Consider the following 14,723-nt stretch of genomic DNA (forward strand, 5'->3'; position numbering starts at 1 on the left):
ATACTTACCCCCACTAGATCCTTCTAAAAGTGAGGAATCACTGATATTAGATAGTCTAATTGTTCAATGTACACTTCTGAAAATTGCTCACGAGCATTTCTTAAAAGGTGAAATTAAGGAGGGGAAAAGGAGTAATTCTGCACAACAGCTTTTTGGTAAACTTGGAATTTCTTGGTTCTAACACAACCAAAATAGCTTCCCTATTTAAAGACAATTCGCATTGTTTCAGAAAAGGATAGTGAATTTTAAGATAAAGTTTCTTACCTACAATGTTTCCCGGCACAAAAACAACAATGCTCATAATAATAGATCCGACCCAATATAGGCCAATGGTTCTATAACTTTCCCTGTAACAAAAAAAAATCCTGACTTAGTGCACTTGTCATAGAATACTATTAGTAAAAAAAATTAAATTTAAAAAGAATACTATTAGTGTAAAATGCTTCACAATATTATCTTTGTTCTAACTAGTAAAATACGTGTAAATCCAACTAGTAAATGAAAACATACTGAATTGAAAGTAATGAGTCAAATACAAGGAACCCTGGTGTTCAAGCTTCGTCTCCATACGTGATATGCTATAGAACCCTCTTTGTGTCCTTTTGAATAGGAAATTACACTTGCTACGCTGATCTGTTAAACCACAACATGGGCATCGCTGTCAAAGGAGTCCTGCATTTCACTATCATGTATGAAACTCAGCATGAAAGAAAAAAGAAGGTTCAAAGAAGAAAGGAAATTGGATCCATATTTTAAATCATTGTAAGTATGAGTAGTAGGATGTTAAGTGGGCTTTCCCTGGGGCCACAGAATTTTAGCCAAAGCCTCAAAGATAAATATAATAAGGGACCTATACCTCACCTTCTGGAAGAGCTGCTAGACACACCCCGCTAGTCTTAATAGGTAATGTTGACAAGTTCTTCCAACCCTGACACCCCACCTCCCTAAAGGGCTATGAGAAACTCAAAAAGAGATTCTCAGAAGAGAAACAGAAGTAGAGAATACTGTGCACTTCCTACCCTGCCCTACCCCCCAAGCCAAATGCAGCAGGTCCCAAGAGGCTCGTTCATAGCAACCGGGATTGTCAGCAGGAGGACAGACCAGAATCTTCCTCCCAGCTGGATGCTAACTGAACCAGAGAAATGCTGGCCCACTCCTGGCAGCAAGCCAAGCCCAAGCATTCTCGGGAATGCCTTATGTGTCCCCTGAAGCTTGGGAACATTCACTAAGAGATGGGCTGGTGTCATAGAGAAGCCCAGAAATTAGCTGGAACTGTCCTCGAGTGTGTGACTGGGGGCAGGGGAGGGGCACAGGATAGCTGAATTTCAACCTTGTGCAGGGCAGGAATGCATGACTTTCTCTAACGTGGAGCCAAGGGGAGGCCTGGGAAGGTAGCTGAGCTTGAGCCGTCTTTAAAGCGTCCCACCCCAAAGGGTATGCCTTCTGGGTCACAGGGGTCCCAGCAGAAAGAAGCTGTGGGTGTACCACCATGGGCAGGGGAGTCACACGATCTCAGCCTGAGAGCACTGCTCACTTCAGGGATCACTGCAATGCAGAGGTTCCTGTGGTAGTGGTCTCCAGAGACCCACACATGTGACCCACAAGACAGGGCCAGCATATCATAACAGAGGCTACCAGTACCTAGGAAAAGCAATTGTCTTGTAAGACTCTGCCCTTCCTTTAACCCCACATCCATACACAAGTGTTCCCAGGGGAGCCAGCTGCAGCATGAGCTGAGTAAAAGGATAGCTGATGTACCCCATCCTCAGTGCATGCCGCTCAGCCTCAGGGCTATGCCCGAACTGGGGAGAAAGAGAGAGAGCTTTAAACTGAAAGGAGATTGAAGTTTTGAATGATAATGTGCTGGGCTTTAATTTCTAAAAATGAGACAGGCTGCTTTTATAAGAGAACATAATCAGAAAGTTAAGGGGTCTGCCTGAGTTGTCCATCATAGCAGAGGAGAAATTCAAAGGGACATGTCAAAGGCAGTGATGCATGGAAGACAGAGCCATGTCCAGCTTGTCTCCATACAGCTTATTCTCTTGTCCATGTGTACCTGTCTGCGTATTTGCCTCTATACATCTATTTTCCTTACACACCTGCCTCTCGATTGCCGAAGGGACAAAGGGACACCCACCAGGCAAAATGACTTACTCCCATGCTATGGCTGCCACCATCACCAGATACATCAGATAATGAGCAGAGCCATCCCAGTAGCAGATCATGTGCCCATATGCAGTGTTCAGATATGGTTCACCCTAAGGAAAGCATTAAAAAGAAGTCCACTTTAAATATGACTCAAACATTTCAACACAGAATACCAGACCTGTATTGCAAGTGAAATAAAACAGCAGAACTCACATGTTCGTCTGCTAAAATAAAACTATTCTTAATCCTTTACAATGACAAAATTGGTAGGAACAATGAAAATACTGGAGCTGCCAAAACTAGGATCTGCCTCGGGGTGGGATTAGAGAATGCCTGGCCTGGGCTAGTTCAACACAGGTGTGTACAGCAATGCAAAACAGACGGCATTACAGGCAATCCTGGCTGTCTCACCGAGGCCAAGGCAGATCTGTGACTAAAGGTGTCTGGCTCTGGCCAGAGTGGGTGGTCAGGCAGACCCTGCTGATCAGAGCCACTGGCCAACCTTCAAAATTCATGCTGACCCCGTGGCTCACTGGGATGAGTGTAAGAAAGGTCCTACTTCCCCCTCCCAGCCGCACCTCTTCCCCTGCCCCGGCACAACCCCTCATTCAGCCTTCCAGCAACACTATGGGAGGGTCACAACTGACTCCATTTCACAGATGAGGAAACAGAGGTTCTAAGAAGTTACCTGACCTGTCTAAGGTCACACAGATAATACTGAGCAGAAACTGTACTACGAAGAAGAGCTACACTTCTGAGCAATTTTTAATTTTATAAACACAGATTATATGATGAACTACATTTCTGTTTTCCAGGTGGCTACTAGAAAATCACTATCAAATTTGCCTGGGTTTTTAGTGTCAGTCTGGCTCCACCTCACTTTCCTGTCCTCTTTCTCCCACATTTGTGCTCTCCTGCCTTGTTTCAGATGTCTTCCTAAGATGCCTTAAGTCCTTTCTACAACAAGGAACAGATCAACCAGCCTGTCAATCAACCAGCCAAGCAGGGGATTCTCTGAAGCTTCGTGCTCCCCTGGGGCAAGGACTGCTCTGTCATCTTGCCTCATAAATTAAATCAAGTGCAAATCACAGAGGAGAGGGAAACAACACAGGGGTCGTACTTCAGTACCAATGCCTGGCCCACATCTTTTCTCTCAGACATACTTTGATTGGATAAGATCATCCAAGTTCATGGCTTTAATCATTCATGCCTACACACTTGGCTTTTGAAGCCAGTGCTGGCCGCTCCTGATGGCTTGAGGTTCATCTTCAACTAGATGCCCCTCACCTCCTTTAACGCATCTGCTTCTCCCCTCAACCAAGCCCCACCTGGCCTCTCCATTTTCATGGTGACACCGCTCAACTTACCCAGGTCAAAACCACAGGGCTGTTGTTCACTCCATTCTCTTTTGCAGTCTGTTGACAAGTCCTATCAACTTTTTCTCTATAATGTCAGCCCAGGCCACCCTCCCTCTTCGTCATAGCCTAGTGCCCCTCACTGGACCATTGGGAAATGGTCTTCCTATCTCCCTCCTCTTCAGCTCACTACACTCCTGTCCTGGCCCTGACATGTCATTCTTCGGCTCAGAAACCTCCCAAAGCTGGTGGCAGCCTGCAAGACCAAGCCCCACCTCTTCTCTGACAGTCGGGTCCCCAGAGCCTGGTCCTACAGACCTTCCCACAGTTACACACCAGTCCCCCTCCTCACACCCTGTCTGCCCCACTGCTCACCACCCACCAGCTCAGCAACCTCCAGGCCTTCTCGGCAGCTGCTTCCTAAAACCTCCCCACTCTGGACTTGGTGGCCCTGCACATTCCGGGTTTTCCTTCTAACTGCCTGCCCCCTCACAGTCCACTTCAGAGCCTCCTTACCTTCTGGCCAAGGTCTCCAAAGTTCCCCCCTTGGCCTTCTTCTCTCTACCCTCTCCTCTCAGAACATCAGGTACCAACTATATCTGGTTAGTCCCCACATCTCTCTCCCCTGAGCTCAACACCTGGAAAGCCCTGCCAGCTAGGACACCTGCCAGGATGTCCCTTTCAGTCCCACCTGAAACTCCACGTGTCCCCAGATGAACTCAGCATCATCCCTGCAAACCCACACCCCAGGCTGGCAGTGGGGAGACACATGCTGTTTCTCATCTCTAAGCCTGTGCTGTCCCCTCTCCTTGGAATGCCCTCCACCGCCTAGTCTATCTGGAAAACGTTTATCATTCACTGATACTGCCATTTTTAAAAAAGGCTAAGGCAGTGTCACCATCTCACTGAGGCCTCCTCTGAGTGCTCCCAGAGTCATTTCTTCCTCAGTGTACTCTGCCTGGTGTGAGTCTCCGTCCCTGCACCTCGAACAGTGCCATCTCCCTGCCACATGAGACAGTGAGCTCCTGGAGGCAGAAAGCAGGACTTGTGACCCCACAGTCTGCTTTGCCAAATGTCTGTGAAACTGAATTTCTCCTGTTGTCCCTCTCTGACTTGATAACACCAGCATTGTGCCAGAAATAGGAATCAGGATGTCCTCTTGGACTTTACACCCCATTCACCCCCGCTCCCAACTCGCCCCGAGTCCTGCCCATTCCAGCCACTCAAATCCTCTGAAGTTCGTCCCTCCTGTCTACATCCCATGCTGGGCCTCCTTCCAGGCCATCTTCATGCCTTTGCTGGCCCTGCAAAAGCCTCCTCACTGGTGTCCCAGCTCATGGCACTGACCTCTCCCTTCAAGCCCGTCCTTCCCAGCGCTGACTGCATTGTTCCCCGACTTAAAATCCTCCCTCACACGCGGGACAAAATGCACACTCCCTTAGCTTGCACAGTAACTCCCCCGTTATCTGCAACACAGATGAAGGCTACACTTTCAGCTCTGCTCCTTATTTCCTGTGTGACCTTGAGTAAGTTACTTAACTTCTCTGGGGCTGGATTTATCACATCATAAAAGAAGGAAGAAGGACTAACTCTGTCAGGTTCCAAGTAGATCTATAATGCTGTGACGGGGGCAGGGGTGTGGGTCCATCATCACAATCAAACGGCTTTATTAACTGCCTCAGTGTTTGGCACTTTAAACATTTAAGACTGACTTGGGCTTTCTTAGAGAGTAATGTATTTATGACAACAGACACACAAATACTAAATTCATTTAAAGTTCCCCGTTTATGTTAAATACAAGGAAAGGAGAAAGGTGGTGGTTGAGGTGTGAGGAAAGGCGTTCATTGTAAGACGGAACGTGGAAGAGAACTGCCTGCCATGGTCTGAGCCTAACTTTCTGCTTCACTTCCGTGTGAGTACGTGGGCTGCGTCTATGGCAGTGAATGAAACACTGCGTGTCATACCTGCTTACACTAAACTAAAGGGCTCCCATCTCTGAGCACTGCTGTCTGGGTGGCCAGCCCTTTGGTTTAAGGCTCATCATGGCTAAGCCATACCTCTCGCAAGTAGTGGGTCATGAACCCGTCGATGATCCCGTCCTGCTCCAGTCCTATGATGAGGTTCACCACGCTGGTAAATCCAAAAACTGCGTACACTAGGGCGAAGAAAGCAGTCGTTCAGATAGCTGCAGTGCAGATGCCTAAGAGCTTGGCGTTCACCAGTAACGATTTCTTTTAATGTTTTCCACAGAAGACGCTGTGGACGGGTCAGCGTGTCAACGTGGAGTGACAGGATGTAGCTCCTGTGCACACGGCTGGATCTCTGCCTGTGTCAGGGTCTCCCCATCACTGCCGAGGGGACACTGGTAAGGGGTGCAAATGATGAAGTCACCCACTAACGCCCCCAGAGGATTCTACCAGGCTGCCCCTACCCGTCCTCCACTCCCTACAAGTGGTCCCCAGGGCCACACCTGCATCCCACCTTGGGGGCAGGAACAAAACCATTAACAAGTGACCAAGGAAGCACAGAGGTGACCACCAGTTTTAAAATAATGACTCAGGAGAGATCACTCATCTCAGTGATTACCAAGCAGTCCGACTCACAGCATGTCCACTGCGCTTGCCCTGTGCCACACTGGGGAGCCTAAAGACAGACAGACAGTAGCTGATGTGCAAGTGGCAATGGCTTTGAGAAGAAAGGCCAGTAATTTAAAAAATGGATACAAGATGGTATAATTGAATATTAAAGAAGGAAAGCCATAGCATCTTAGAAAATCTCACTAAAGTTGTGAGACTCTAAATGGGCTTAAAACTACAGCAACAAACAGCTAAGGAATAACACTTTCTAAACAGTGAGTGATCAAATTTAGTGCATGGCAGTTTGTCAATAAAGCTGCATCTTCAAGTTGTAATAAATTGGTGTCAAATGATGTGGTGGGCATGGACAGTAGAAAAATCTGATGGTGAATAAAGATATGAAAAAAGAAACAGAGTGGGGAAGGTTACTTCACAGAGAAGAGACGCTGGCCCTGCCCAGAGTCTACAGCCAGGATTGCAGCATTTACACCTTCCCCAGAGGAAGCAGAAGGCCCAGGCATACCCTTCCCTGCAGACCTCCTCCCTGTGCCTCCTCTGTGCAGGCCCTTGGTCCAGATCTCATCGACAGTGATCAGACATCCGGTGTCTCCCAGAAGACGAAGCATTCAGCACACGATCATTTAACCGTTATACCAACGATGGCTGATGCCGACAGGAGTGTCAAACCCTGGGTCAGAGATGACAGGGACAGTCTCTGCCATCCAGTGGGCCAGAGTCTGGCCTGGAGCCTGGCCCTGAGGCTACAGTGACAGAGATGAGGACAGAGGGCTGAGGGCGCAGGAGCAAGGGTCCTCAAGCCTGAAGAATTGGGAGAGACATGAGCAGAGCTAAGCGTGGCCTCCATGGAATGGGGAGGGAGAGGAGGGAAGACAGCAGAGGAGACCAGTCTGCAAAGGTGGGCTGGAGTGGGGCCAGAAGAAGGACATGGGCCTTGAACTCAGACAGGCCCAGCTCGTCTACCGACCGGCTGTCAAGTCTTAGGTAAGTTACATCATTTCTCTAAGCTTCAGAGGTTTTTTTTACATGCAAATTGGGAGAAATCAGTTACTTGCAATTCTTCTCCCCTCCTCTACCTTTGCCAAAATCCACCATGGGCAGAGAATATTCCCGGAGACACTGACGATGGGCTCGGTGAAATGACTCGCTTTGGCCAGTGGAATATGTATGGAGCCACGGTGGCCAGCTCCAAGTTAAGGCCTTAAGTGGCATGGCTCTTTTCCCACTAGTCCCTCTTGTGCCTCTGTATCTGCCATGAAAAAGGCATGCTCTGGGAAGCTGCTGGTCCAGGAACAGGAGACACATGGAACAGCTCTAAATCAGATCCACAGCCTAAAGCGGAGCAGCCCCAGCCCACCTGCAGACCCTTGAGCAAGGAGAATAAATTGCTTATAGCCAACTCATGGAAGCAACCTAAGTGTCCAACAACAGATGACTGGATAAAGAGGATGTGGTATGTTACACAATGGAATACTACTCAGCCATGAAAAAGAAGGAAATCCTGCCATTTGCAACGTGGATGAACCTTAAGGGCATTACACTAAGTAAGTCAGAGATAGACAAATACTGTATGCTCTCACTTATACAGGAAATCTAAAAAAGCTGAACTGATAGAAACAGAGTAGATTGGTAGTTGCCAGGAGCTGGAGGAGTAGGGGAAATGGGGAGATTATTGGTACATTTGGTATAACAAACGTCTGGTTATAAGATGAAATTTGGGAGATCTAATGTACATCAGGGTGACTACAGTTAACAAATACTTGTGTACTGAAAAGTTGCTAAGAGAGCTCATCTAAAATGTTCTCACCACACACACACAAAATGGTAATTCTGTGAGGCAAAAGACCTTAAGGTGAATAACCTTATTGTAATCATTTCACAATATATATCAAATCATCACTTGTACACCTTAAACTTACACATCAATTATATCTTAGTAAAGCTGGGGAAAGAAAGAAAAATAAATGTTTGTTCCTGTAGGACACTGAATATGGGGGGGTGGCGCTGTTTGCAGAAACTAGAGGAATAAAACATCCAGCTAAGTTCCTGGCAGGGGAAAATCTCGAAGGGGAAAATCTGCTCTGCCTGAAGCAGTATGGTACAAGCAAGAGCTTGGGTTCGGGGTCACTGCCGTCTCGCTACTGTGTGATCTTGACCACGTTTCTTAGTGCCTCTGAGCCAGATTCCTCATCTATACAGGGAAGATGTTTGTTGTGAGAATTAAATAAGATGATACTGCTAACATGCTCAGAGTCATATCAGGCACATCCTAGGTGCTCCATCAGTGGTGTTTTTATTTATTTAAGGTACAAGTGTATTTGCCAGTCAAGGTCCTAAGTATTTTACAAATAGTACCTTATTTAATGTTTGTACCAACCCTCCATGGTTAAGTACTGTTATTTTCCTCATTATACAAATGTGCAGGCTGAGGCACTGTCCAGCTAAGTTCCACACTACGTGGAGGGGGCTGCAAGCAGCAGATTGAAGCCAGGAAGGGGCTCACACAAGAGTCGAGGTCAGAGGTCTGAGCATGGCTGGGTGTGGGGGCCAGGAACGGAGGGGCATCCTGCCTGGCCCTGGCAGTGACCTTCCTTCCACCAGGATCCCGGCTGGGAGAGGGTGGGGGCCACCGCCTGGGAGAGACGTGGGCTTGGAGGCAAACGGAAATAGTCCTACCCTTCCCGCCACTTTACCAGTGTGCTCAGAGTATTCACCACCACAGAGGAAAAGAGGTGGAGGCCCAGTGTCGTGCGGCTTCCCTCCCACAGAGACGTACCATAGAATAGAGGGTCCCGGGGTGGCTTTCTTTTGACGAGGGCACGAGCCAGCAGGGCTACCAGGAGCAGGATGAGGGCAGCAGCCCCTACAACTGTCCAGGAACTGCAACAACCAGAACAGGGAGGTGGTCACTTATCAAAATAAACACATTGGTGCATGGAATTTCCTGGCTACTGAACACACTCTCTCCCAGCTCTGCCTCTGCCTTATGCCTCAAGCTGTGGAGTTAATGACGTTTGTCTGCAGCACTTGGGCCCCTCTGGGCCACCCCTGTGACTTTCAGGGACCAGAGCTACCAGGTCCTCGCTTCATCCTGCTCACCTTTGAGAACGAGGTGTCTGAGCACCCTCTGCCGCTGTCCCCCCACATCTGTCCATCCGCTCCTCCAAGGCCTGTTCACTGTGGCCAAAGGCCTAACCACTGAATCTGCCTCCACCCTCAGGGCAGCTGGAAACCCTCAGACAGAGCTCCAGGGAACACACAGGAGTCACAATTACACACACCTTCCAGGAGGACAAGGAAGAAAGACCAAAGGCCGGTGTATAATCAAAGGGGCCAGAAGATGAGGCCAATCCAAGGAGGGAAGAGCCTGAGCCAGGCCAGACCTGAGGCCAGAATGCAGCCAGCCCCCCACACCCAGGAAGCCAAGCCAGCATCCAGCCCCACACCCAGGAAGCCAAGGTGAGGCTAGATTGAACACAGTCCCTGGACTGTCTCCTGGGAAGGGGCATGGCACCAAGGAGACCAGGGGACCCAAGTCCCTCCTCAGTGGGACCCAAGTCCATCCTCAGTGGGACAGCACTAGGGCCCAAGGCTTGGTGGAGTCAGCAGTCAAGAGACTGGATTCTGGTACCTACTCTGCCACTACACAACTGAGTGACCTTAGGAAATTCACGTCACTTCATCACCTGTTTCTTAATTTTAAAAAATATTGAGGAAAAATGTATCACAGCCCCCTATGTGTCAGTCACTATGGATGAAAAAGAGGGGGCCCTGTCTACATAGAGGAACCCGTCTCAATGGACTCAGCTCTTGCACCTGGTGTTGGGGGGCATCACCTCCAGTCCTACAGAGAGATTCTCTCTCTCAGTCCTCCACATCAGCAGGGCATCCAGTTCCAGACAAAGCACCACCTGGCCCACTCCCTTGGCCTGCTACAATAGGCCATGCTACACTGCCAACAGGCCTTGACAGCTGCCACAAGCCCACCTCCTCAGCCGAGACCCCTCCATACCACCACAGCCACACATGAGGACTTTTGGATAACCTTTGCCATGTGCCCCTGGGACTTCTGGAAAGTACCCTTCTCGGTCACAGATTTCTTAGCCCGCCAACACCTACCCATAGCTGAGGGACAGACTCATGCTGAAGTTCACTCCACACACTTACAGCTGGAGTAGCCGCTAGGCCTCGGTCAGAAATCTGCCCGCAACGTCAGATCAGGTCAGTCAGGAAGTGATCCATCCAACCTGCAGGTAGTGGGGCCCCAGGGGGACTGGCCACAGGCCCTCTCCCCAGCACCTGGCCCCAGCCCCCACTCAGAGTCAGGGCGGGGCTCTAGGCACCAGCAGCAGCTAGATTGCCAAGTGCCACCCTAGACCTACAGAAGCAGAATACTTCAAGGGTGGGGCATGGGACTCTGCAAATTTTTCATGATACCTGGGTGAGTATGACACAGAAAGTCTGCCTGGGGACTAAGGTGTACAAGAATTGATGGAAGAATGAGGGAGGAAAGGAAAGGGAGACGAAGAAAGGGAGGAGAAATGGATGGGTGGATGATGAATGATGGATGAATGGATAGATGGTGGATGAATGGATGATAAATGATGGATGAATGGACAGATGGATGGTAGATCATGGATGGTAGATTAATGGATAGATGAAAGGATGACAAATGATGGATGGATGGATGGACAGATGGATGGGTGGATGGCATAGTTCTGTGATAAGAATGAGGATGACCAGTGTCCAGGTAGACTGGACTGAAATAGGTTTCTAGTGGTGCACACCAGTGGATGCTCTAGCCTCCTCCTACAGAGATGAGCCAAGGGAGGAGACGATGGAAGAGAAAGCTGATGTGAGTCAGGAACGCGATGCTGGGCTGAAGCATCCTGTGAAGAGGGAAAAGGTTAGGTGTGCCATGTAAGCTGACAGGCATTTTAATCACAGCTTGAGGCAGGTAGGGGCCAGGAGGCAACCCCTATGCCTGCTCCTACCAAGGAGCAGGACCATTACACAGCTGGCACTCTTCTGGGCTATGAGAAAGCAGTGTAAATTGGTTCACAGTGTCTTCTCACACTCTCCACCTCTAGGGGAGGAGCAAAGAATGAAGAGAAACTGGGGCAGCAGATCATCTGTGTCCTTCGGTGACATCCAACTGCAGGAATTGCTCAGAACAGGAAGAAATGGATCCAGCAGGGACTCCGGGGTGACGAGGAGGGGTAAGTGCTGCAACTAACTCAAGAGTGGAAAAGTTGTTAGTCTTGGAACATGTGTGTGTTGAGGGAGGCGGAATAACTAATGCCCTTCCATGTACAGACAGCTACTGGCAGGGGTCGGGTATATGAGCAGTGTGTGTCTGTAACAGAGATCCCAACCCTTTCCTGATTCCTCAACTTAATTTGCTTTTTCTGTGTTTCAGGCTTTTGTAAAAGGTCTGGTGGTGGGAAAAAAGCTTCAACTAAGTCAAACTTAATTGGATGCCTACTATCTACAAGGCCCTGTGCTGGGCAGGACAATACCAAGGTGAGCTATGGCCTAGGAAGTAGGTCCTGACCACAGGAAAGTAACTCTTGTGGGAAAAGCACAACCCAAGGGGGCTCAGAGGGGGGAGAGATCACATCTGTTTGGAGGGAGGGTCTGGAAAAGAAAAAGGTGGCATTTTACCCTGGGCCAGAAAGTTCAGGCGTGGCATCAACAGTCAGAGACAGGGAGGAAGGTGTATCCTAGTCAGAGGGAACAGTGTGAACAACGGCAAGGAAGCAGGGAAGTTGAGGAGTGTCCAAGGGGCACAGAACAGTGCAATACGCCTAAAGCACCAGCATGGTGGGCTGGGCTTGGGGGCGGAGGCAGAAATGTGCAGGACACTGGGACAAGGGAACTCCCACGGAGACTTTGGTCTGGGTCAGAGAGGGCCAGTGCCAGTGAGAACAGGAAAGAGGAAACAGATGCTAGCCCAGCCCTGGACTTACAGGAAAGGGGACAGTGGGAGGATGGGAGGGAAGGAGTGGAGAAAGAAGGAGGAGTCAAAGGTTACTGGGATTTTAACCTACAGGACAGGAAGAATGGTTGGAACTAATTTTTCAAAACTCTGTAGAGCTTAGCAATGTGCTCAGTAATACACAGCAATACATAATTGCGTGTGTACTCAGTAAATGCCATCACCATCCTTCCAGTGGCTGAGGCCAAAATCCCAGAGTCATCCTCAAATCCTCTTCATGCCATGCAATCCTTCAGTAAGCTTTGCTGCCGTCCCTCCCAAATATCCCTGCACCCAGCCACATCTCTCTCCCTGGACTGCTCCCTGTTCCCCAACCTGGAAAGCTCTGTCCTCAGATCTTCCTGTGGCTACCTCCTACAGCTCATGTCACTTCCTCCAAGAAGCCTTCCTTGACCACCAGTACCCCTTCCTGGTCACTCACGTTGCCCCATTTTATTTTTAATGTCTATCTCAACATACGCCTCCCCAGTCTCTTCTGGCTTATTCATAGCTATTTCCCCAACACTTGAAACAGTGCCATGCAGAGAGTGTGTACTCAATAAATATTTGTCGAACTGCCCATAATGCCAAGAGGACAGGGTCCTCCGTGCACTACATTCACAGACACATGACATCTGCTGTCCAGAGGTGCTTCTTCCAGAAGTTTTGCCCTGAGACTGGGTCAGACAAAGGGCAGTCACTGCCTGTGCCTAGGGAGCACTCAGTATGGATGGGTGCTGTCTGGATAAGGCTGTTAGCAAGTGGTGGCCCCAGCAGCGAGAGAGAAGGAAGTCACCACCCTGTGGGCAGACACTTCTCTGCTGCCTGAGGGTCTGGAGAGGGTTTGCGGCGTACAAACTGATGCAATTTCCTTAGCACCAACTGCTGTGGGAAACATAACAGGTTACTTCCTCCTCCCTGCAGACAGCAAGGAACACCAGCAGGCACGGAGTCCTGGCACCCTTCCCACTGCCCGAGCAGGCCTGCCGTTGCTTGGCCAGGGATCCCTCACAGAGGAGAGGCAGAGCTTTGAACCAAATCCATATGCGTCCTCCTTCAGCCCCACCCATTTCCTTAGCATGGAACTGCCCCTGCTTCTCTGCCCTGCTCCCCATCCTACGCTACACTGCGCCCTTCATGGTCTTTTTGGATCCTGACAATAGGACGCAAATAGAGGCCATTTGACAGGCCAGAAAACTGAGGCCAGTCCCTACGGTTAGTGCCAAAGCCAGGCCTAGAACTCAGGTCTTTGCCTGTTGGTTCTGGGCTATTTCTGCTAGTCATTCACAACAGTTTCTAAAATTAATAAGAAATGACAAGTATGTGTGTGTCCATACATGGAAACGTTCCTGCGAAATGTGAAACGAACAAGGCTCGGCCCCAGATAATGAGGCCGGGCTCCTAGTTGTCGGTGTGTGCACCGCCCCCACCCCTGCCCCTGGACCCTTCAAGGGCAGGGGCATTGCTGTATTGACCTCTGTAACCCCAGATACCTGGCAAGGTGCTGGGGTGGAGAGGGTGCCTGGCACTTGGCCCCAGAATTGCGCCAAATGTCAAGGATGGCAGTCTGAGCCAGGACCCTGGCCCGCGCGACTCCGAGCGCCTCCCCTCCTCCTGCCGGCGGGCGAACCTCTGCCCCGCAGTTCTCGGCTCAGCCCCATCAGAAAAGTTGCTGGGGCTCCTGCCGCGCCGACCCCCGCCGCGAGCGCCCACTCACTCGTGCTGGGCCGCCAGGTGGTTGAAGACGTAGGTGACCGGAATGGCAGAGAGGGACAGCACGAAGACCCCGGTGGCCGCCGAGGCACTCATCGCCGCCGCCGCGCCGCTTGCCCTTCACGCATCCCGCGCGGGCGCCCCGCCCCAGCTTCCGGCAGCGCCCGCGCCCCTCAGCCGTGCCCTTCGAGGCGCCCCGCGCCGCGCCCCGCCCCGCGCGTCCCCCGCGCCCTCCGCGCCGCGCCCTCAGCAGCGCCCCCTCGGCGCGTCCGCCCGCCGCCGCCGCCGCCGCCGGGTGCGCAGGGCCGCGGCGCAGTCCCGGGAGGCGCCCTCGCGATCCTCCCGCCCAGGGGCGCTGGGGCTCCGCTGCGAGCGCGGGGCGGCGCCGAGGAGCGGCGACAGCCCTCTGCCCGGGGACAGGTGTCTCCGGAGATGCGCACTCTGCGGGAAGACGGCGGCCGGGGGGCAGGCGCGGAGCGCCGGCACTGGGCGCAGCCGGGAGCTTGTCATCGACGACCTGGAGAGGCGCTGGGCCTACCTGCGGGCCAGCAAAGGGTGGAGCCAGACCCGGGGTGTCAGAGCGGGAAGGGCCCGCGAGATCATCCACGTGGGAAACCCTCGGCCCGGGGACGGGAAGGGATAAATGATCTTGAAGCCTTGGAAGCTCTCCGCTGGAGCAGCCAACAGCCGGCAGCAAGCAGGGCTCCTGAGCTGAATCCAAATCCCACTTCAAACCCCTCTGCTCACTCACAGCTGTTGACCTTGGTCAAGTTACTTAACCTCTGTTTTTTCCCTTCTCTACCGAATGTGGATAACCCATGTTAGTGTGATTGCGAGATTTAATAAGTTAATAGGCACGAAGTGCTTCCCTGCACTGTTCAGCACACTGTTACAGCCTGCAATTCCCATTTTTAAATTGGAACTGGCCCTTGGAGG

At 50.9% G+C, this 14,723-nt stretch overlaps 1 protein-coding gene across 5 annotated transcripts in view; it reads right to left on the minus strand.

Annotated features, from left to right (window-relative positions):
* Positions 1-14,009, minus strand: part of TM6SF1 (transmembrane 6 superfamily member 1) — a 27,641-nt gene extending 13,632 nt beyond the window's left edge. For 3 of the 5 annotated variants that reach the window (XM_032469179.1, XM_032469178.1, XM_032469181.1), the window contains exons 1-5: positions 13,792-14,009; positions 8,874-8,977; positions 5,561-5,658; positions 2,155-2,258; positions 265-347 (exon numbers count right to left, since the gene is read on the minus strand). In XM_032469179.1, the coding sequence (XP_032325070.1) occupies positions 265-347; positions 2,155-2,258; positions 5,561-5,658; positions 8,874-8,977; positions 13,792-13,883 (481 nt within the window). In that variant the 5' untranslated portion in view covers positions 13,884-14,009. Of the gene's footprint in view, positions 1-264; positions 348-2,154; positions 2,259-5,560; positions 5,659-8,873; positions 8,978-13,567; positions 13,714-13,791 lie in introns of those variants that run through there. The other 2 variants (XM_006192623.3, XM_032469180.1) reach the window with 2 other exon arrangements.
* Between the last annotated feature and the right edge of the window lie 714 nt (positions 14,010-14,723).

This window comes from Camelus ferus, chromosome 27 (assembly GCF_009834535.1).
Source record: "Camelus ferus isolate YT-003-E chromosome 27, BCGSAC_Cfer_1.0, whole genome shotgun sequence".
NCBI classification, from domain to species: domain Eukaryota; kingdom Metazoa; phylum Chordata; class Mammalia; order Artiodactyla; family Camelidae; genus Camelus; species Camelus ferus.